General features: G+C 35.7%; 1 protein-coding gene and 1 long non-coding RNA gene across 9 annotated transcripts in view; both read left to right on the forward strand.

The window, feature by feature from the left end:
- The window catches only part of LOC126969793 (uncharacterized), a 36,538-nt gene extending 29,167 nt beyond the window's left edge, over positions 1–7,371 (forward strand). For 2 of the 3 annotated variants that reach the window (XM_050815357.1, XM_050815358.1), the window contains exons 9-16: positions 1,571–1,724; positions 2,405–2,520; positions 3,599–3,722; positions 5,441–5,748; positions 5,824–5,950; positions 6,033–6,138; positions 6,375–6,464; positions 7,198–7,371. In XM_050815357.1, the coding sequence (XP_050671314.1) occupies positions 1,571–1,724; positions 2,405–2,520; positions 3,599–3,722; positions 5,441–5,748; positions 5,824–5,950; positions 6,033–6,138; positions 6,375–6,464; positions 7,198–7,356 (1,184 nt within the window). In that variant the 3' untranslated portion in view covers positions 7,357–7,371. The remainder of the gene's footprint in view (positions 1–1,570; positions 1,725–2,404; positions 2,521–3,598; positions 3,723–5,440; positions 5,749–5,823; positions 5,951–6,032; positions 6,139–6,374; positions 6,465–7,197) is intronic. The other variant, XM_050815359.1, reaches the window with a different exon arrangement.
- Positions 7,372–8,331: 960 nt separating this feature from the next.
- On the forward strand, positions 8,332–13,505 carry LOC126969817 (uncharacterized). Of its 6 annotated transcripts, XR_007730455.1 has the most exons (6): positions 8,332–9,150; positions 10,286–10,387; positions 10,796–10,897; positions 11,238–11,305; positions 11,816–11,849; positions 13,006–13,110. It is a non-coding gene; the product is annotated as an uncharacterized LOC126969817 (long non-coding RNA). The 6 variants fall into 6 exon arrangements; XR_007730454.1 differs by lacking the exons at positions 11,238–11,305; positions 11,816–11,849; positions 13,006–13,110 and adding exons at positions 12,258–12,325; positions 13,312–13,406; XR_007730456.1 differs by lacking the exons at positions 11,238–11,305; positions 11,816–11,849; positions 13,006–13,110 and adding exons at positions 12,394–12,461; positions 13,312–13,406.
- The last annotated feature ends 9,430 nt before the right edge of the window (positions 13,506–22,935 follow it).

Below are 22,935 nucleotides of genomic sequence, written 5' to 3' on the forward strand. Positions count from 1 at the left end.
GTCGGCGTAGATATTTAGACACCATGTTCTTATATAAAATATTAAATAACATTGTCGACTCACCCTCTCTAATAAATAAAATAAACTTTAGAATTCCAGGCAATCATCTTGTTCCCTCAATTTATTTTCCATAGACATGTGTCATACCAACTATGCAAAGAATACCTATTTTAGAAGAACTATTAACTTGTTCAACAGCACTCTTTTAGAAGTTGATATATTTCATCTTTCATTTGGTAAGTTTAAGATACATGTAAGAAAAATATTATAGTCATTTTAGATAATTGTCAAAATTGTGATAACTATGTATAAGTGTCTATACTTTAAAAAAAATCTTATGTTTAACCTGTATGGGACTCATGTTCGATATTAATTTTAACTATATCATTTGTTAAAGACTGTATGTTCCCTGAAAATAAAAAAAATAAATAAAATTTGCTTTCCGTAAGTTTAGAATGGTTTCATAAAGTAGTTATAGAACCTGAAAATAAAATGACAGTTTTTTTTTTTATTTGTTTGGAGTGGCTATTTGTCTAGTCTTAGTAATACCGCTTCCAGATTTGAACTATTGTTTTAGCCACTCATACTCATAGCTCGTCGTCAAGCCCTGCCGTATTTACAAACCGCAGTATCTTCTTGGCGCGAGTTTTACAAACATCACCTGTAGCTGGTTGTAGTTACCAAGATTGGTGTTACGCTCATGCATTAGTGGACTGCAGAGGAGATGAAGAGGTGTTTCATCAGCCTCATTGCAAAATCTGCAAGGTTTTGTTTTTGATTCCAACCACACAGATGTGCCTGTTTAGGCGACAGTGATCAGTAAGCATCCTGGTGAGTATGAATAGGTTTTTCCTGTTCAGTGATAGGGCTTCATTCGAGTTTCTATTGGTGCCTTCATCAGTGCTTTGGAATGGCTTAAAGGTGTTGAGTTGTTCCAATGTTTAAATACTTCTTGTTGACATTGGTTCCTGAGGGTGTGATGAATGCCGCTCTCAGGGTATTTATTATTTATTTAGCATATTGGACTGCTTTGGCTGTAGCTCTTGCGAGCTCATCGACCATTGAAATGATTTCAGAATGCTCTGAGACCCATCTCAAGAAAATCACTTTATTTTTCATGTGTTTAGGCAAATTTTTGACAAATTTGGACGCCATCAAATCTAAGTCCAACCCGTTGGTAATAAAGCTGTGTGATAGATTTACCTTGAACAATATACCTTCATCATCATACTTTTATGCTGCTAATCGTACAACACAGTTGCAGAGTATCTAAATGATTTAACAGCCTGTCACTAGATTATAATAATTAATTATGAATTATTTGTATATTTAAGAGAGCGCTAAAGAGAATTCTGGAGAGTGCACTTTGTTTCTGACGCTGTGGTGCGTGGTCACGTTGGATGACGGCATCGGAGGACTAATCATCATGGATATTTTTGGGGAAGGCCTGTGTCCAGTAGTGGACGTCTTCCGACTGATCTGAAGACGATGATGAATGCCTTTTATACGACTTTTATCTTGGCTCACTCTGTGCAATGAACTGTAAATCAAAGATATCACTGTCTGGCAGGTTACGAGCAGTACGGCGAGCAGAAGGTGGAGCGGTGGCGTCACGTGGTGTCAGGACGCGCGGGACAGGCTGGCGCCGCGCGGGGGGAGGTGCTCACCTTCCGCCATGACCTGCTACTGGCGCGGCGTGAACCTGACAACGTGCAGCCCCTCGTGTAGGTCGCACAACGCACTCCTCCGCATTACCGTGCTGAGCATCATCGGGCCCAACTCGTCTCAATGTGTTTCTGCTTGCTCCAACTTTGAATTTAATAGTAATCATAAACGCGATAAAAAAGAGAGAGACAATCAACCTCGTGTAGAATCAATGAAATGAAATTTGATTTGCAAGAAACATTGTAGTTAAGATGTTAACATGATATTATTAATAATCCAATATGTTTCGTCAATTGACATGCAAAATATGTTATAGTGATAACACACTACTGTTATACTGAAACACGTCGGATTTCACAATTCTATCATTAATATGAATAAAATTAAAATTTAATGATATTATATAATAAGGTGTAAATAATTTAATTTAATAACTTAAATTTGAATAATCGAATCACCTATCAAACAAATAACGTTTCATTGAAACCGACCCACTGTATTCATCAGTGACCAATCACCACCAGTTCCTAAATACGATGAGGAGAAGGATTTAGGATACTAAATACGTGGTAATACGTAGAGTTGATGTATAATGTAATATTTAATTTAATTAAATTCTAGTCGAGTTAACCATTTACCGGAGTATACTAATGATATTAGTATGGAAAGTGTAAACAACATTACTATACTTAGTGACTTTAGTTGAGTTGATAATATAAGAGTTATGTCCGTCACACAGGTACACCGTGGCAGTAGACAGCTCGGTGTTGGGACCAGACTGTGACGGATATCAACATCGGTACTTGGTCGTCACTCCGCACGACAAAGGAAACGATTTCTTCAGACCGAATATTGGTAACAATTTTAGCAAATAATTTTTATTGCATTTTTATGAATGAACAAATGACCTTTTGGCAGGCGTAGCTTAATTCAATCGATCCAGATTACATCACTTTTTGAGGTTAAATTTCTTATGGCTCGTTAGAGAAAAATTATCAGAGTGAATTTTTACGATGCGCGCGCACACCGTTACTCAAATTCGACACCCTGACGTTAGCTGGTCAACCAGACCATTTGTATCATACTTCAGCTACCAAGCCTCTTGTCAAGCCAAGTCATATGTTTACTGAACCATAACCAATGGACGAGAATTAAATAAATTTCATTTTATATACAAGTTTTAAAATAAACATATTCTTTTTCTCTAATTTCATAACAATAATTTAATGATATTTAATTACACGTTATTTAACTAAATAATGTGTTATAATGATATTTTCATTGGCTGTATTTAATAGCTTCTTTATCACAATATTGTTATTTCTACAAACGTTATTTTACGTTATACGTACGGGAAATATTTTCTTTTGTTATGGACTTTTGTATTATTATGCCAAAAAAGAATAACTTCTTGCGTGCGTACATAAGTACAGACATATATTTTTATGAAATATCTTAAACATCCGTTGGCGTAGCGTAATTCAACCGATCCAGATGACTTCATCATTCATCTAAGTCATCCTGATTTTTAACATGGAATGGCACCCACTTTCCAACCAGGAATACAACAGCACTAGAGCTACGCTTACAACGGGAGATGGTTTGTTTTTTATGAAAAAGGAAGACAAACGAACGTACGGGTGTTAAGTGATCACCGCCGCCCACTTTCTCTTGCAACACCAGAGGAATCACAGGAGCGTTGCCGGCCTTAAAGGAAGGTGTACGCGCTTTTTTTGAAGATACCCATGTCGTATCGCACAAGGAAGATAATTCCACACGTACGTGGAAGAAAGTTTCTTGAAAACCGTACTGTGGAGGACCGCTACACATCTAGATGGTGGCGATGATATCCTAATTTGTAGCATGTCGTACGAAGGTAGAATTCGGCGGCTCTTGACATACACAGCCCATATAAACTCTAAACATTTTCCAGAAGAACTTTGTGACGTGGTGGAGTCGTTGAACACATCCAACCCCGAGCACCGCGCGAGACTTGACCCACTCGCCGAGTTCACGATGAAGCAGAGGGACGCGAGATACGACGACAAATTGAAGCGGTTCGTTGTTCTCTTCTGACTAATCATTAATGATAGGAAGTTACGAGACGACTTCCATCTGATCTCAGAATTAAAAAATAGGATTTATATAATTTAAAATTACTTCATGAACGTCTAAATCTACCGCCCAGTCGAAAAGATCTTCTGCGCCTCTTGTTTTATATACCTACATTTTCGTTACGGTAAAATTTATTCATTAAATAGCCTCGGGGCGGTCATTCTCTTTGCAAGATGTGGGATCAAGTAATTCTAGATATGACAGCCTGATATCGCGCATTTCGAATCCATTTATTACGATAAAAGTTATATCATGCCCGACGATTTGAACAGAGTGCTTGCGTTTTTGTGAGAGGAATGGATGAACGGTATTGGGATGTTAATTAATTGTTAGTTATTTACAGTAAACTTTATATTTATTAACTATTATTTGTGTTATGTGTTTTGTTTGTAATTTATTCTCAAGTTAATATTGTAATTGGCTTACGCTGTTTTATTAAAGTATAAATAAATAAATAGAAATAAAAATAAAATAAAATCATAACCATTTGGTGATTTTGAATATATTTATTTATGACAGCCAGATGATTAAGTTATATCATAGCCATTTGGTGATTTTCAATATATTTCATCATCAGTTTCAGCTTTTCTTAAATATACCTTGGCATAGCTTGTCCAAGCGGCAGATATTTTTCGTCCATTTGGCGTCCCACTCAAAAAGTCTCCTATTTTTAGTTAAGTTATCAGATATGAAGATTCCTTTCGCTCTTCTCGGTAAGTCAATCGTATTCGATAGTGTTCAATTGTGTGGTCTTGCAGTCGCGTTTGTTTCTTATTGAATTATCCAATATTTAAGAAATGTAATCTTATATCTTTTCTTTTACTGTTCAGTAGTGAACTCTACCACAATCGATAACTTCTTCTCAAGAAGCTCTTTTTGTTCAAGTGTGAAGATTTAATAGTTTTGCTCAACGTTATCATTCTCCAATTGATGAACCTTTTCTAAAATCTCATCATATTGTGACGACATAAATTATTTTATTGATTTGCGTATGTCTTCATTTTGGTTAACAATTTTTTTAATAGATTCAGGTTGGGCTACTACATTGCACATAGGTTATTTCACGAAAAGTTGATGCGGAGTTTTGGTTGAAATTCGTAAATGATTTTTTATGGCATTTAATAGTTTACTCGAAATGCTTGCAAATACTTGTATTCAATCCAATATCTGACCCAGGCTCTGTTGTTTTTCCATTAAAATTTCCTTGTGGTTTGAAAAAGACCTTTATACGGATAGCGATAATTTGTGAAGCGCCTCTAAATTACCTGATGGCTGTGCTTTTGTCTATGACTGTGAAGTGATAAGTAAGTATTGTAAGATAGGTACTGCCTCAGCGTGTTAACTATTTCGTGGGTGGAGGGGAGAGGGACCAAGGAAGAGACATAATGAGGCACTAATCACATTCCATAGTATATGTTCTAACTGCCGAGGCGAATACCTTAATAATATATTATCATTTCACAAGATGAATATTGCCAATTGCAATATTTGCAAATGATGTGGAGGAAATAATATGGTTGCAATTGTATTTTGCTGGGCTGACCTTTCGTTGCGGTATTGAATGTGACTTCCTTATTCAATATTCTCAGACAGTTACCTAGTTGACATTTAGAATGTAACTATGAAGTGTTTTAATCTAATAAACCGCTTTTTTTTGCAGATTTAAAACAGAATTCGATCGTCAGTATATTGACGACAAGGAGGAGGCGGTGAGGAAGAACCTCCTGATGCAGCACAGCAGGTTCACTTCGTCCGGGAACAGAGAGGGTGCCACCGTCGAGCTCGGCCTGAACTTCCTCGGGGACCGGCTCGACGTTGAGCTGGAGAGTCTGATGGGAGTGCAGCTATCGCAGGAGCGGTTCCCGGCCGAGCGATTCCCGCATGAGCGCCGCGACTTGCAGCGCGCCGAGCCACGTCTTCCCGATAAGTTCGACTGGCGGCCGCGCGGCGCCGTATCGCCAGTGCGCTGTACGTGTCCCTGTATTTACTACCACGTGCTCATGATTCCCGGAGTTTTATATAACGAGAGTTTGTTCTCTGCAGTTCAGGGCGCTTCGTGTGCGTCTTGCTGGGCGTTTGCAGTGGCCGGCGCTGTAGAAGGCGCACTCTTCGTGAAGACACGCCGGCTCGTACCGCTCTCCGAGCAGTGTCTCGTCGACTGCGCCCAACCGTAATATTACCACACACACATACATAACACCTACTAGGAGTTGTGTTACACATTACTGAGCTGTCATTATCATGTCCTCCAGGTTTGGCGCCAAGGGTTGCAAAGGCACCTGGCCCAGTAACGCATACGACTACGTGCAGAGCCGTGGACTACCCGCACTCGACGAGTACACGCCGTACCAGGAGAAGGTATCTCAACTACCTACAATATACAGAGTGCTGCCCCGCATCATACAATATAATATAAATTCAAAATCAAATTTGCTTGTCTGTTGCAATCCTACTGAAAGCCTATATAAATTCATTTGGATTAAGAGAATTTAAATTCCTCAGGGTTCAATATAGGTCTTTTACAAAAGTTAAATATATTCTATATAAACACATATTAACGTACACATATTGATATAATGTTTCGTGATTTTCAGGTGTTGGAGTGCAAGGACCAGGTGATCCCAGCCGTCACCCGCATCAGCTCACATGTCAACGTGACAGCGAACAGTGTACCTGCGCTCAAGGTACTGTCCAGCTTCACTCCCGTCTTCTTTAGAATAGACATAGTCATGGAGAGCTCTATGTAGGTCCCGCCTCGATGGGGTCAGTCTGAAGACAATCTAGAGCAGACACTTAACACCGTGTCCATGACACGGTTGATTCTGCAAAGCATTAGGAGCAGATGAGATATTACATCAAATTTCCATTCAAAGTTGGTATTCTCTGGGGTCGTATCGCATAACGCGTACAGCGTTACCGCGTAACACATCGGTTGTGTCAATGTTAATATGTGAAGCTGCTATCTTCAAACATCAGGTAGGTCGCTAACGTTCTTCTAGAGAAAATTATAACGAAGTTAATAGAACCCAGTGGGGAGGCTCCTTTGCACAGAATGCCGGGTAGATTAAATGTATCTCAACGGCGCCTGTTTCTGCCGTGAAGCAGTTATATGTAAGCATTATTGTGTTTCGGTCTGAAGGGCGCCGTAGCTAGTGAAATTACTGGACAAATGAGACTTAACATCTTATGTCTCAAGGTGACAAGCGCAATTGTAGTGCAGCTCAGAATTTGTGTGTTTTTCAAGAATCCTGAGCGACACTGCATTGTAATGGGCAGGGGATATCAATTGAATCAGCCATCAACTGAACGTCCTGTTCGTCTTGTCTCCTATTTTCATAAAAAGACATTTATCGCTACACCCAACAAAAAGAAATGATTTGATAGAAACAGTAACCAAGGTTTGTTTGTTTATTGAAGGTGGCGATCAAACAACATGCGCCGAGCGTCGTCATCATCGATGCGAAGGCGAAGAGTGTGGTGTTCTACAAGAAGGGTGTCCTGTACGACGACAGATGGTCAGTGTCCTCCCCTGATACTTGTTCTCGTAATATACAAACGTATACTGAACTAAACTGATCAAGTAAATTATACCAATAAAAATAATATCGGCAAATATAGTTACCATCTACCACTATAGGTAGCTACCATTTACCAAACAATAGATTTAGGAACATATAGTATCAGCATAATGTTTGTGTAGCTAATGAATAATGGTTAAAAAAAGTGTGTGTGTACTTACTTATGTATGCACTCAAGAAGTTATACCTATTTGGTCTAACAAAGCATAAATCCTTAAAATTATTTATTCCTCGTGCTATTCTACTAACAATATTGTAACGATGACTTTGACAATTAATTATTAAATAACGAATACGGCTGTGCGGACTTGAACCCTTTGCCTATCCTAATAATGGACGAAGAATCTAAAAAAATATAACGAATGTCGCAGACGTCAGAAAATTTTAGCAACCAACTTCACCCTGTTATTTTTGTGTTACAGTGATGCGCGTGCATCTTTAAATTTCACTCTCATCACTATTTCATTACTCACCTAAAGAAGTATAACTTCAAAAATAGATAAATAATCTGTAAATATAAAAATGAATTGCTGTTCGTTAGTCTCGCTAAAACTCCGAGAACGACTGGACCGATTTGGCTAATTTTGGTCTTGGACTATTTTTGGATGTCCAGGGAAGGTTTAAAACGTGAATAAATATGAAAAAGCTCGGAATTAAATAAAAACAACAATTTTGTTTTCCTTTGATGTGGGCCACGTTGTTCAGAAATCAAATTGAAAGAATAGTTTCAAAAGTATAACTAATTAAATTGTTACATTTCTTTCTAACTTTGAAAAAAATAAACTTAAACTTAATTTTAGCTAACTATAGTTGGTAGATTAACTACAGTTGTTATACTATCTATCAGATTATTTTTATGTAGATTGATAAATCATAAGTTTTGTCACAAATTAAATTTCTGAACCTAACCATAATATTTGACATTTGACATCCAATATGTCGATCCATCCTCTACGTCGATCGATACAAAGAGTGCATCCTTCGATCTTTGTGAGTGACGATTACCGCTACGTGCGCGAGAACTTTCTTTACTTCGGTTATCCTTTGTGATAATGACATTTCAAGTGATGTGCTCTTTTTTAAATGCTTTTTATTAGCTTCACCTGTATGTATGTTTGTTCGTAGCCGACTCATTTGGACGCGATTTTGGCCCACTTTAAACGGCCAGATTTCGTTCAAACAATTATTTTTATTTCCAGTATTTGCTTTGTATGGACTTATTTTCTATGAGAGAATTTATTGACGCACGGTTTGATAGTTCTGCTGTGAAACAATTTCATTACAACAACAGGCTGCACATTTTTAGATATAATTCTTGATTTTATGATATATTATTGACAAATTCATAAAAAAATATTATTTTATTTATTATATACAGAACAACGTCTGTTGGGTCAGTTAGTAGTGAATATATACGTATAACTTTTAAGTGCCTAAAATAATAATAATTACAAAAATTTTGTATGTTGAGATAATCAGTGGAGCAAGAGTTAATTTAAATTAAGAGGGAGTTCGGGATAACAGGATCGACCATTCACTCGATGGAGCGCCGGTCCATAATAGGTTACCAACAAAGTAGATAGCCGAACATGTAACATAACAATAGGTGACCAACCATTATAGATAACCAATCATACGAAGTTACTGACGGTAATAGGTAACAAATCATAGTATGTAACCGACCGTAATGGATAACATAGAACACCGGTAACCGACAACACTATGTAGCCAACCATAATAGGTATCCAAACATAATAGGTATTGAACCATAATAGATAACCGATCATAATAGGTAACTGACCATAAAAGAAAGTCAACCATACTAGGTAATTGACCATCAATAGTTACCAAACATAATAGGTAACGAACCATAATAGATAACCGATCATAATAGGTAACTGACCATAATAGGAAGTCAACCATACTAGGTAACTGACCATAGAAAGTTACCAAACATAAAAGGTTACGAACCATAATAGGAAGTCAACCATACTACGTAACTGACCATAGAAAGTTACCAAACATAAAAGGTTACGAACCATAATATAATAATATTGTCACACTTTTTACACAAATTATCTTGCCCCAAGTTAAGCATATATATATAGCCTGTGTTATGGGTTGCAAGAAAACGATATATTTAATACAATATACTTACTTAAACATACATAAATTCATATAAACATATATATAATCATACATAAATACATTTAAACATCCATGACTCGGAAACAAACATCCATATTCATCATATAAATGCTTGCACCTACCGGGATTCGAACCCGGGACCTCTAGCTTTGTAGGTAGGTTCGCTAACCACTCGGCTATACAGGTCGTCAACGATACTAGGTAACTGACCATCAAAAGTTACCAAACATAATAGGTAACTGACCATAATAGGAAGTCAACCATACTAGGTAACTGGCCATCAAAAGTTACCAAACATAATAGGTAACGAACCATAATAGATAACCGATCATAATAGGTAACTGACCATAATAGAAAGTCAACCATACTACGTAACTGACCATCAAAAGTTACCAAACATAATAGGTAACGAACCATAATAGATAACCGATCATAATAGGTAACTGACCATAATAGGAAGTCAACGATACTAGGTAACTGACCATCAAAAGTTACCAAACATAATAGGTAACTGACCATAATAGGAAGTCAACCATACTAGGTAACTGACCATCAAAAGTTACCAAACATAAAAGGTTACGAACCATAATAGATAACCGATCATAATAGGTAACTGACCATAATAGGAAGTCAACCATACTAGGTAACTGGCCATCAAAAGTTATCAAACATAATAGGTATTGAACCATAATAGATAACCGATCATAATAGGTAACTGACCATCAAGAGTTACCAAACATAATAGGTAACGAATCATAATAGATAACCGATCATAATAGGTAACTGACCATCAAAAGTTACCAAACATAATAGGTAACGAACCATAATAGATAACCGATCATAATAGGTAACTGACCATCAAAAGTTACCAAACATAATAGGTAACGAACCATAATAGATAACCGATCATACTAGGTAACTGACCATCAAAAGTTACCAAACATAATAGGTAACGAATCATAATAGATAACCGATCATAATAGGTAACTGACCATAATAGGAAGTCAACCATACTAGGTAACTGACTATCAACAGTTACCAAACATAATAGGTTACGAACCATAACAGATAACCGATCATACTAGGTAACTGACCATCAAAAGTTACCAAACATAATAGGTAACGAACCATAATAGAAAACCGACCATAATAGGTAATTGACCATAATAGAAAGTCAACCATACTAGGTAACTGACCATCAAAAGTTACCAAACATAATAGGTAACGAATCATAATAGATAACCGATCATAATAGGTAACTGACCACCAAAAGTTACCAAACATAATAGGTAACGAACCATAATAGATAACCGATCATAATAGGTAACTGACCATCAAAAGCTACCAAACATAATACGTAACGAATCATGATAGATAACCGATCATAATAGGTAACTGACCATCAAAAGTTACCAAACATAATAGGTTACGAACCATAATAGATAACCGATCATACTAGGTAACTGACCATCAAAAGTTACCAAACATAATAGGTAACGAATCATAATAGATAACCGATCATAATAGGTAACTGACCATAATAGGAAGTCAACCATACTAGGTAACTGACTATCAAAAGTTACCAAACATAATAGGTTACGAACCATAACAGATAACCGATCATACTAGGTAACTGACCATCAAATGTTACCAAACATAATAGGTAACGAACCATAATAGAAAACCGATCATAATAGGTAACTGACCATAATAGAAAGTCAACCATACTAGGTAACTGACCATCAAAAGTTACCAAACATAATAGGTAACGAACCATAATAGATAACCGATCATAATAGGTAACTGACCATAATAGGAAGTCAATAATACTAGGTAACTGACCATCAAAAGTTACCAAACATAATAGGTAACTGACCATAATAGGAAGTCAACCATACTAGGTAACTGACTATCAAAAGTTACCAAACATAATAGGTTACGAACCATAACAGATAACCGATCATACTAGGTAACTGACCATCAAAAGTTACCAAACATAATAGGTAACGAACCATAATAGAAAACCGATCATAATAGGTAACTGACCATAATAGAAAGTCAACCATACTAGGTAACTGACCATCAAAAGTTACCAAACATAATAGGTAACGAACCATAATAGATAACCGATCATAATAGGTAACTGACCATAATAGGAAGTCAATAATACTAGGTAACTGACCATCAAAAGTTGCCAAACATAATAGGTAACTGACCATAATAGGAAGTCAACCATACTAGGTAACTGACCATCAAAAGTTACCAAACATAAAAGGTTACGAACCATAATAGATAACCGATCATAATAGGTAACTGACCATAATAGGAAGTCAACCATACTAGGTAACTGGCCATCAAAAGTTACCAAACATAATAGGTATTGAACCATAATAGATAACCGATCATAATAGGTAACTGACCATCAAGAGTTACCAAACATAATAGGTAACGAATCATAATAGATAACCGATCATAATAGGTAACTGACCATCAAAAGTTACCAAACATAATAGGTAATGAACCATAATAGATAACCGATCATAATAGGTAACTGACCATCAAAAGTTACCAAACATAATAGGTTACGAACCATAATAGATAACCGATCATACTAGGTAACTGACCATCAAAAGTTACCAAAAATAATAGGTAACGAACCATAATAGATAACCGATCATAATAGGTAACTGACCATCAAGAGTTACCAAACATAATAGGTAACGAATCATAATAGATAACCGATCATAATAGGTAACTGACCATCAAAAGTTACCAAACATAATAGGTAACGAACCATAATAGATAACCGATCATAATAGGTAACTGACCATCAAAAGCTACCAAACATAATACGTAACGAATCATAATAGATAACCGATCATAATAGGTAACTGACCATCAAAAGTTACCAAACATAATAGGTAACGAACCATAATAGATAACCGATCATAATAGGTAACTGACCATCAAAAGTTACCAAACATAATAGGTAACGAACCATAATAGATAACCGATCATACTAGGTAACTGACCATCAAAAGTTACCAAACATAATAGGTAACGAATCATAATAGATAACCGATCATAATAGGTAACTGACCATCAAAAGTTACCAAACATAATAGGTAACGAACCATAATAGATAACCGATCATAATAGGTAACTGACCATCAAAAGTTACCAAACATAATAGGTTACGAACCATAATAGATAACCGATCATACTAGGTAACTGACCATCAAAAGTTACCAAACATAATAGGTAACGAACCATAATAGATAACCGATCATAATAGGTAACTGACCATCAAGAGTTACCAAACATAATAGGTAACGAATCATAATAGATAACCGATCATAATAGGTAACTGACCATCAAAAGTTACCAAACATAATAGGTAACTTACCATAATAGATAACCGATCATAATAGGTAACTGACCATCAAAAGTTACCAAACATAATAGGTTACGAACCATAATAGATAACCGATCATACTAGGTAACTGACCATCAAAAGTTACCAAACATAATAGGTAACGAACCATAATAGATAACCGATCATAATAGGTAACTGACCATAATAGGAAGTCAACCATACTAGGTAACTGACTATCAAAAGTTACCAAACATAATAGGTTACGAACCATAATAGATAACCGATCATACTAGGTAACTGACCATCAAAAGTTACCAAATATAATAGGTAACGAACCATAATAGATAACCGATCATAATAGGTAACTGACCATCAAGAGTTACCAAACATAATAGGTAACGAATCATAATAGATAACCGATCATAATAGGTAACTGACCATCAAAAGTTACCAAACATAATAGGTAACGAACCATAATAGATAACCGATCATAATAGGTAACTGACCATCAAAAGCTACCAAACATAATACGTAACGAATCATAATAGATAACCGATCATAAAAGGTAACTGACCATCAAAAGTTACCAAACATAATAGGTAACGAACCATAATAGATAACCGATCATAATAGGTAACTGACCATCAAAAGTTACCAAACATAATAGGTAATGAACCATAATAGATAACCGATCATACTAGGTAACTGACCATCAAAAGTTACCAAACATAATAGGTAACGAATCATAATAGATAACTGATCATAATAGGTAACTGACCATAATAGGAAATCAACCACCATAAGAAAATGAGCTTAATTTCGATTTGCTTATATATATATATATATATATATATATAATATGCTTTAAATCCTCTATGAAAGATTCTAAAACAGTTATATATCCTAATAACCATCATCCAAACGAGTGTTGTAATGAAATTCAGTACAATATTACAGCATCCGTTTTCATAATAACACTCCTTTGGATGATATTATGGTTACTAGGACTGGCTTTTTTAATGTAAGCTAGCTGTTTCAGAATAATTTGTAGAGTATTCATATTCTGGGTGTAGATAAAGTCTTGCATGCAACTGTTGATAATTAGGTATTAATGTGATACTATTATAACCCACATTCGTGTTTTAATACCCCTTATTACACAACAGTTGCATAAATAACTATAGCTACGTACAGCAGCTATGTTGGAACTACATACTGTGCAAGAATACTGTAGCTAATTTAAATATTTTTATTCAAAATAGGGTGTGACATCACTTATTGAAAGCAAAATAAAACGTACCACTCATTCCAAAATGAATTCCTCAGGCCTGAGAAGAATGGACGCAACAAACTCAGTGGGTCTTTTTTTTCATCAAAAAATTTGTTTACAATGGCCTGAGGGCGGTCGCTCCATTCCCAATCTGTGTTATAATTAAGAAAGTCATTTATGTTATAGTAACCTTTACCACACAAACGTTTTTTAACAATTCTTTTGAATGACGTAATACTTTTGTTTTGAACATTTTGTGGGATTTTGTTGTAAACGCATATACATCGCTCCGCAAAAGACTTACTAACTCAACTTAGCCGAGTAGTAGTTCCTGGTGTTAACATTATGGTTATCACAGTTTCTAGCAAATTCACTTATGTGCATATTACATATATTACATTATCAAGAATATATTGAGAAGCAACAGTCAAGATGTTAATTTCTTTGACCCGTGTATGTAAGTAACCCGTGATTTGTTTGTTGCACCGCGCAGTGGAAAGTCTCCTAAGAAGCTGAACCACGCGGTGCTGGCAGTAGGTTGGGGCAGTAGTCGCGGTGAGCCGCACTTCATCCTCAAGAACTCGTGGTCGGCAGCGTGGGGCGAGCGCGGCTACATGCGAGTCCAGGCGCGCGCCAACACGTGCGGAGTCCTAACCAAGCCCTCGTACCCACGCCTCGAGCAGTCCGACGTGCTGCGAGCTCCTTGACGCCGCACCGCTACTTGACTTGTCACTTGTCCAGCCAAATTAAATAAATAAATGTTAACTTTTGTTTATTTTATTGCATTTTGCTTGTTGTAAACCTTGTCCATAATAAGTGCTATTACTACTACCTGAGCGGTAACTTTTTATGTCGTGTCGCAGCCTAGCCAGCTAGTCTCAAAGTGAAGAGCGTATTCGTAGTGCTTATATTTAGTGTTTTTCTAGAATCTGCACTGCTTTTTTAGGACAGTAAGGGACGAGACGAGCAGGATGTTCAGCTGAAGGTCATTATACTACTACGATACTACATGGCCTATTACAATGGAGTGCCACTCAGGATTCTTGGAAAAACCAATAATTTTGAGTGGCACTAGAATTGCGCTCGTCACCTTGAGATATAAGATGTTGAGTCTCATTTGCCCAGTAATTTCACTAGCTACGGCAGTCTTGAGACCGAAACATAATAATGCTTACACATTATTGCTTCACGGAAGAAATAGGCGCTGTTGTGGTATCCATAATCTAGCCGGCATCCTATCAAAGGAGCCTCCCACTGGTATAATTTTTAATGGCGCATCTTTGTAATAGGCGTATCACAATCCATTACCTGAACGTATTGCATGCCTCGTCACTTCACTAAATAATATTATTTTTATATTTATTTTCAAAATTTAGCTATTGAAAGTTATGGACGTTCGCATTAATCATATTTCAGAAAATTTTTTATTTATGAGAGACTGAATCTTTAAGTCTTTAGCGAATGCTTGTGAATTTTATCTCAGTATATTTTATATAATGCAGCAATTAAAGCGTCCGTATTTAACTCCGACACCAACTCTACATGCACGGCTTTTGTTGCCATCAATGACGTTCTATGTTGCCTTGCATACAAATATATTTATTTTTGACGAATATATCATTTTATGCGGGATTATTGCCGATTACTGGCAAATTAAGAACCTTTGAAAGGCTTCAAAATAAATAATAAAATAATAAGGAAAAGACCACAAAGGTGGTTGAGCTCATTTTAAGAGTACTGTATTTACTAAAGTCACAGTCACAAATGAAGTAATCATATGGATAAAAGGGACAAGATATACAGAATACATAGAATATAGTGAAATTTTGAGTTGGCCTATGGCATTCTAAAAACAACGTGCATTAGTAATTTACATCGAGTTATTTAGAACTTGCAATCATTGCGTGAGTCGTCTGTATTAAGTCGTCAAAATGAAAAATATCAAAACCTGTATTAATAAATGGAAAGCCGTTTTTCTTCCATCGGTTGTACTGCGAAAAATACTTAACAGTTCAGAATAATACTTATACCATAAGATGCAGCGTGTTTCACAGGTTTTCGATGTTTGATGGTGATTACTCACACGGAACGAATATTTTTTTTCTTTATATAAGAGGAGGCAAACGGGCAAGAGGATGGGAGTGGTGCTTTCGGTTCGGGAAATCAGCAGTCGGTAATTGATTCCACAAAGTTGCTGTGCGTGGCAAGAAATTTCTTGAAAAACGCGTGGTTGTCGAATACCAGACGTCAAAGTGATACGGGTGGTATTTTGCATTTTGACGTAAAGTCTTGTGGTGGAATTCGGCCGCTGGAATCAAACCGAAGCTCATCTGAGCACTCTGTGTGATAAATGCGGTAAAAGGTGTAGAGTGAACCCTCAACTCTACGCAACGCCAAAGAGTCAAGCCGATCGGGGATGACTTGATGGTCGATGATTCGTTGTAGCCGGTCAAATGGAAGAAGCTAGCTACTAGGGAGCGCCTGCCCATAAGTGAGAACAGTACTCCATGTGAGGCCGAATATGCGCCTTATATATTTGCAGGCGGTGGCTTGTAGTGAAGTATTGTTTCGCCTTACTGAGTACACCAAGAGTTTTAGAGGCCTTTTCTTCCAAGTGGCCACGAAACTGAGTCGGACTTTGACGAGTCTTCTTGGGGATGAATTGGATTAACTTTTGTCGGCCCCATTCCGAGACTTTACAAAGCATAGTCTCGATTTCAGACATGCATACACTTTGCTTTCGACTGCATAGCATTCAATACTGCTGATTTGCAGCATATCATTGATATGCAGAAGAAACAGAGTAGGCACAGTAGACATGTAGGTTACTTCGAAATACCTAAATAGATATGTCTGTAGATAAAACAACTCACTCAATTGACACATTATTTATACCTCACATACAATGAACAAGAAAATAGTTACATTTTCCATCCAAATACCCTTACATTTTCAATCTAGTGTAACAAAATAACCTATTTTATTTGATTTGCCCTTACACGATTATAACAAAGACGTTATTCGAACCTTTTCATATTAAATTTTACTTTCGCGAGTATTTTTTCTTAAGTTCACTTGAATGTTTTTGTGACCCTTATAATTTTATATTATTACTATCGTAGTTTTGATAATATCTTTAATGTATACTTTAATTTAATTTCACCCACAAATAAACTTGGCAGAATAACTGACAATAATACAAGGAAAATAAAAAAAAAAATTACAAATCGACATTTTACTTATGATTGGTTTATTTGGACGTATAACATTTCCCGCGTTTATTTGCAAGGCTTCCTGACATTCGGAAAACTTTATAATTTTAATTGTTTTGACAGTGTTGTCGGCGATATATTCAACATGTTGCATATTCTTGGTTTATTATCAGGTATAACATTGTACCAATTTGATTTGTAACGCCGTTTGTATGTATCTTATCGTATCGTAATTTTAAACTTGGAGTAACTTTACATTGCGTTTATTAATAAGACAGTGAGTTTTGTAAGTATTAAGTATTCTATGTAAAGTATATTCTCGTTGTCCTCCCGACCATGAGCTTTGCAACTGCGCTAGCCACTTTGAGACACAAAACATTTGGTCTCATTTGCCAATTAATTTCACTATCTCCGGCGCCCTTTAACACGAAACAATGCACATTATTGTTTCATACTGATACGTGTGAGCCGTTCCTTCACACGTGGTCTTAGAATAATAAAGTATAAGTCTTCTCTTGTATGGTTTATTCCATTGCTGTAACATAATACTTTTATTATACATTATTTGATTTTATGTTAAATATTCGGCCGAAGGCCAACCGTTCTGTGTCTGTCTTCTTTTCGATTATTTCTCATTCGCGTCACTTAAATCTCTTAAATTATTTGCTTCACCTTTACGGCCAACCGTATATTCAAATTCAAGTATTTTTATTCCAAATAGTATATAGTAGTAGTATATATCCAATATTTTTAAAATCAATTATTAAACGTCAAAAACTACCACCCATTAAAAATAGATATAGCAATGAAATTGTTTGTTTAGAACTTGTTATAGAAGCCTGGTTATAGATATTCTTTAGTAGTTTCACTTGTACGCAGCACCTACAACCCTTAGAACCAGAACACAACAAATTTTGTACGTACAGACTCGTTGTCGTTTCTACCGCTCACGTCTGCGATCAGTTTCTCCATGAAGATTCTGCATGTTGTCCACAACACAATACTTAATATATCACATCTGAAGTGATTTTTGACGTAATGACACATAAATCGATGAACGCCGGCTGCACGCACGATAAAGTGTCACGTTCCTACTGAGCTGAGCGTGCAAGAGAGAGAGAGGAACAAGCGATAGAGAGAAATGATCTAAGCGTTCGGCTTGTGACGCATCTTGTCCTTTGATTATTATTAGTGTTAAAATTTGAAATTTCATAATGCTTAAATAATTAACAATATTTTATTAATTTTTATTAATTTCGATATATTATTAAAACTTATTTTCAATAATATATTAATCGTACAAAAACACTATTTCGACAATGCACAGTATATATTTTACTTTTCACTTAATCCATTCAATTTCACTTATAAGATATACACAGCACTAATGTTACACAATACGGCAGCTGTATAGCTACAGATATAAATAAGCATTTCGGTGACGCGAAATTACGAAATTTCACCCATTCAAAAAGTGTCTAACTAGTAACTATATATATTTATATTTATTTTTTAACTATTTGTTTATTTATATGTCTTTTAAAAAAAATATTTTAAAAACCAGTGTTGCTGTTTATAGTTCCAACAAATGCTGATACAGGGTCCTTTTCAGTATAACACTATATACACACCATAGTTAAGTCCAAACTTATATCATATTTGTAATTATGTCGATTAAAGAATGTCCATGTCTATTAGTATATGGTGCTGCCAATCCCCCGAGGACTGAGGAGATTTGAGTGATGCACCTGTCCTCGCCGGAGGCAGCTCAGACCCACTGCCGTCGCAAATGCAAATTCATACGAGGAATTGAGCAGCCATGCTTTTGCCGGAATTATTATGCAAATTTGTCAAGCGTTAGATTCTATCGTTGCATGCTATCTAATAACCTGTTTTGCCTTTATTGTTGCTAAAATATCCAGCTCTATAATATACAACTATTTCAATATTGACATATAATATCTTATAAAAAATAAAAATTGTAAACAAAATTTATGAACGACGCAGGAATTGAACCCGCGCCTCTCAAACTGTTTAAATTTGAAAGAGCGACATTACAGGTCAATTTCCTAAAACTATATACAATACTTTGATAGAACAATCAACTTAAATCGCTTGAGCCAGTGTTGAACGTCATTCCCCTAGCAAAAATTACCCAACGCGACTTAAGTACATTTCACTTCAAAAACGATGTCAAAAAATTACTCCACGAAAATATGAAATGAAAGACAAATTTCCATGATTGTTAATGTGTTCTGTCGTACAACTCACAGTCTTATTCATAAATCGCGGTGCTAATCGCTCGTCCCTTCCTGTCACCTACAGGATTCCTACTACGATCGATACAATTAAATATATTAAACTATCACGTTAGTAGTATTTCTATGTTGTTAGTCATAAAAGTATACAAATGACCATAAATTTTGAGCAGTGAAATTTGTTTATTGTTATGAATCTTATAAAATATTTCCTAAATCATAGTTGCACAGCACTATTCACCGATGAAAACATACAAAATACCAAAGGCGTAATTATATTTAATTGTCAATATTACAGTCAATATTATAATAGACACAACAAATTAATAATATCATAAAAAAACATTAAATTAACATTTATGGCTGGGAAAATGTTACAGTTATAAAGGTGTCTGCCCACTACGCCACATCATACCATGAATATGCCTTCTGCCTCTATATATTTTCTTCCAAAATTTCTTTGGATTGGTTAATTTGTAGAGGAAGAAATTGCTGAAAAACTTACCCTGCTTTTTAAGTTTCATTAGCGCACATTATTGTTTTGGAATTCCTAAATCTAAAAAAGGCTCCAGCTAATGTTTCCTCTTAAGGAAAGACAACTAGCATTCACATTGCAGTTTGATACACATTTGTAAATAACAAGGACCACAACAAAAGGCATTGTTAAAAGCCCATTCATATTAAATAGCAAGGAATATCAAATTTTGTTATTATTCAAAGATTGATCAAATGCTTTTGCATAAAACTCTAGCTTGTAAATGTTAAATATGGTCACAAGCTGTATATTATACTTAGCTAGCAATGTAGGCAGATATTTTTTTTAATGAAATAAGGGACTAGACGAGCAGGACGTTCAGCTGATGGTAATTGATACGCCCTGCCCATTACAATGCAGTGCAGCTCAGGATTCTTGAAATACCCAAATATTCTGAGCGGCACTACAACACCTTGAGACATAAGATATCAAGTCTCATTTGCCGAGTAATTTCACTAGCTACGGCTACTAGATATAAGTTTATATAAACATGAAATTAACGGTATTTAGAAATACTTTACCTAAAGATGATCATCAGAAAACAAATCGTCAAAGATTTAAATTAAAAATATTCTATTACTAATTCTGTGTAAAAGATACATAAACAAAGAAAAATCACGAGAAGAAAGTGTTCATCGTCGATATACAGGGAAAGCCTTAAATCATAAGAAATTAAGGTTGCTGGATGTTTGCGTGAGTGATTTCAAGAAAACGGACGGAAATATCTTACAGGAAACCGGGGAAGGACCAATGAACGCGCGCGATGACCTAGAGATGGCTATGACATTGTGCCAACCCATTTTGTATGGTGGTACCTATAATCTAGCCGGCATTCTGTGCTAAGGAGCCTCCCACTGGTAAATGGTTATGAATGTATGTATCTGTGTATAGGTGTGGTACAATGTAGTGGGTAGACTCCTTGCTATGAGCTACAGTGTGTACGTACGTTGCATGTATAAGTTTCAATGAGCTATGCTCATGAACTTTATTTTGTTGTGTTACTATTGCCATAATTGGATTGCCTAGTACTACGATGCTACGCGGATACGGCACTACAAACTACGATCTCTACGTTTACGTTATTACTACGTACTTGTATCTATAAATAATTAAAACTCACTCGTAGAGTCGTAGTAATTCGGTCTAGCTTACGTACCCGTTATATTTAGATAAAAGTATAAGTTTATATTTATACAATCTTGTTGCTCGTAGATCTGTATAACACTCTAGTCTTGTTTTTTCACTGTCTTTATAACTGTGCATAAAAAATACACAAAATATACTTTATCATGGATTTCATGTGGAGGCCCCTTCTCGGCGTATTCACTTTTTTGACTTTTGGTTATTGGCGCTAGAACAGTACACGATGTCAGATAGAATGTTGTTTACTTCACCATATATATAACCTGGTTTCTTTTCACTTTAAATATCAGTGATATAGAAAAAGCAGAAAACAGATTTGTGGTCTACTTGATGATAAATTAAGGCTGCAGTCAAATCCAAAGTTATTTTTATCAACATGGGATTTCAAATTAAACTTAGTGAACGACAAAAAACAGAAGAACATCTGAGCAGAAGGGGAGCACCATACACAGAGGGCTTCTTGTTATTTGTTAAATAACATTACAATGTAATAGTTATTAATTACACAGTCTGTGGACGGTCGCTCCATTTTCAATCTGTGGTATCACTAAGCAAACCATTTTTGTCATCTGCAACTATTATTTTAAGTTTCATAACACATTAATTGTTTTGTACATTTTCTGGGATCACGTTGTAAAAGCATATACATCGCCCAAAAAAAAAAACCAATTACTGACTTGACTTAACAGAGTTATGATTATTATAGTATCTAGAAATATCCATAGAAATCAAAACTGTGTGACACACATTACATTATCAAGAACGAAAGGCAACATTTAAAATACTTTTTCTTTTTTCTATAATAGTGATAGTTTGTTTTAAATTAATATGTCTTTTAAAAAAAATATTTTAAAAACCAGTGTTGCTGTTTATAGTTCCAACAAATGCTGATAAAGGGTCCTTTTCAGTATAACACTATATACACACCATAGTTAAGTCCAAAATTATATCATATTTGTAATTATGTCGATTAAAGAATGTCCATGTCTATTAGTATATGGTGCTGCCAATCCCCCGAGGACTGAGGAGATTTGAGTGATGCACCTGTCCTCGCCGGAGGCAGCTCAGACCCACTGCCGTCGCAAATGCAAATTCATACGAGGAATTGAGCAGCCATGCTTTTGCCGGAATTATTATGCAAATTTGTCAAGCGTTAGATTCTATCGTTGCATGCTATCTAATAACCTGTTCTGCCTTTATTGTTGCTAAAATATCCAGCTCTATAATATACAACTATTTCAATATTGACATATAATATCTTGTAAAAAATAAAATTTGTAAACAAAATTTATGAACGACGCAGGAATCGAACCCGCGCCTCTCAAACTGTTTAAATTTGAAAGAACGACATTACAGGTCAATTTCCTAAAACTATATACAATACTTTGATAGAACAATGAACTTAAAACTGAAAACCTTAAAAAATATAATATAATAACTAGAATATATTATTAAAAGGAGTTCTCTTTAGGCATGGTTCCGAAGGTACTGGCAGCGTTCTCCCTTTGAATAGCTAGACTAATTCTTTGTCCGAGGTAGCTGCCAGCTCTTCGGTCTCCTATGATGTGATGTCTTATAGGACCCCCGGACCAAGGGTCTCGACACCGAATGGGACAATATCATATTCGGAGCGTA

Source organism: Leptidea sinapis, chromosome 19 (assembly GCF_905404315.1).
Source record: "Leptidea sinapis chromosome 19, ilLepSina1.1, whole genome shotgun sequence".
Taxonomy (NCBI): Eukaryota; Metazoa; Arthropoda; class Insecta; order Lepidoptera; family Pieridae; genus Leptidea; species Leptidea sinapis.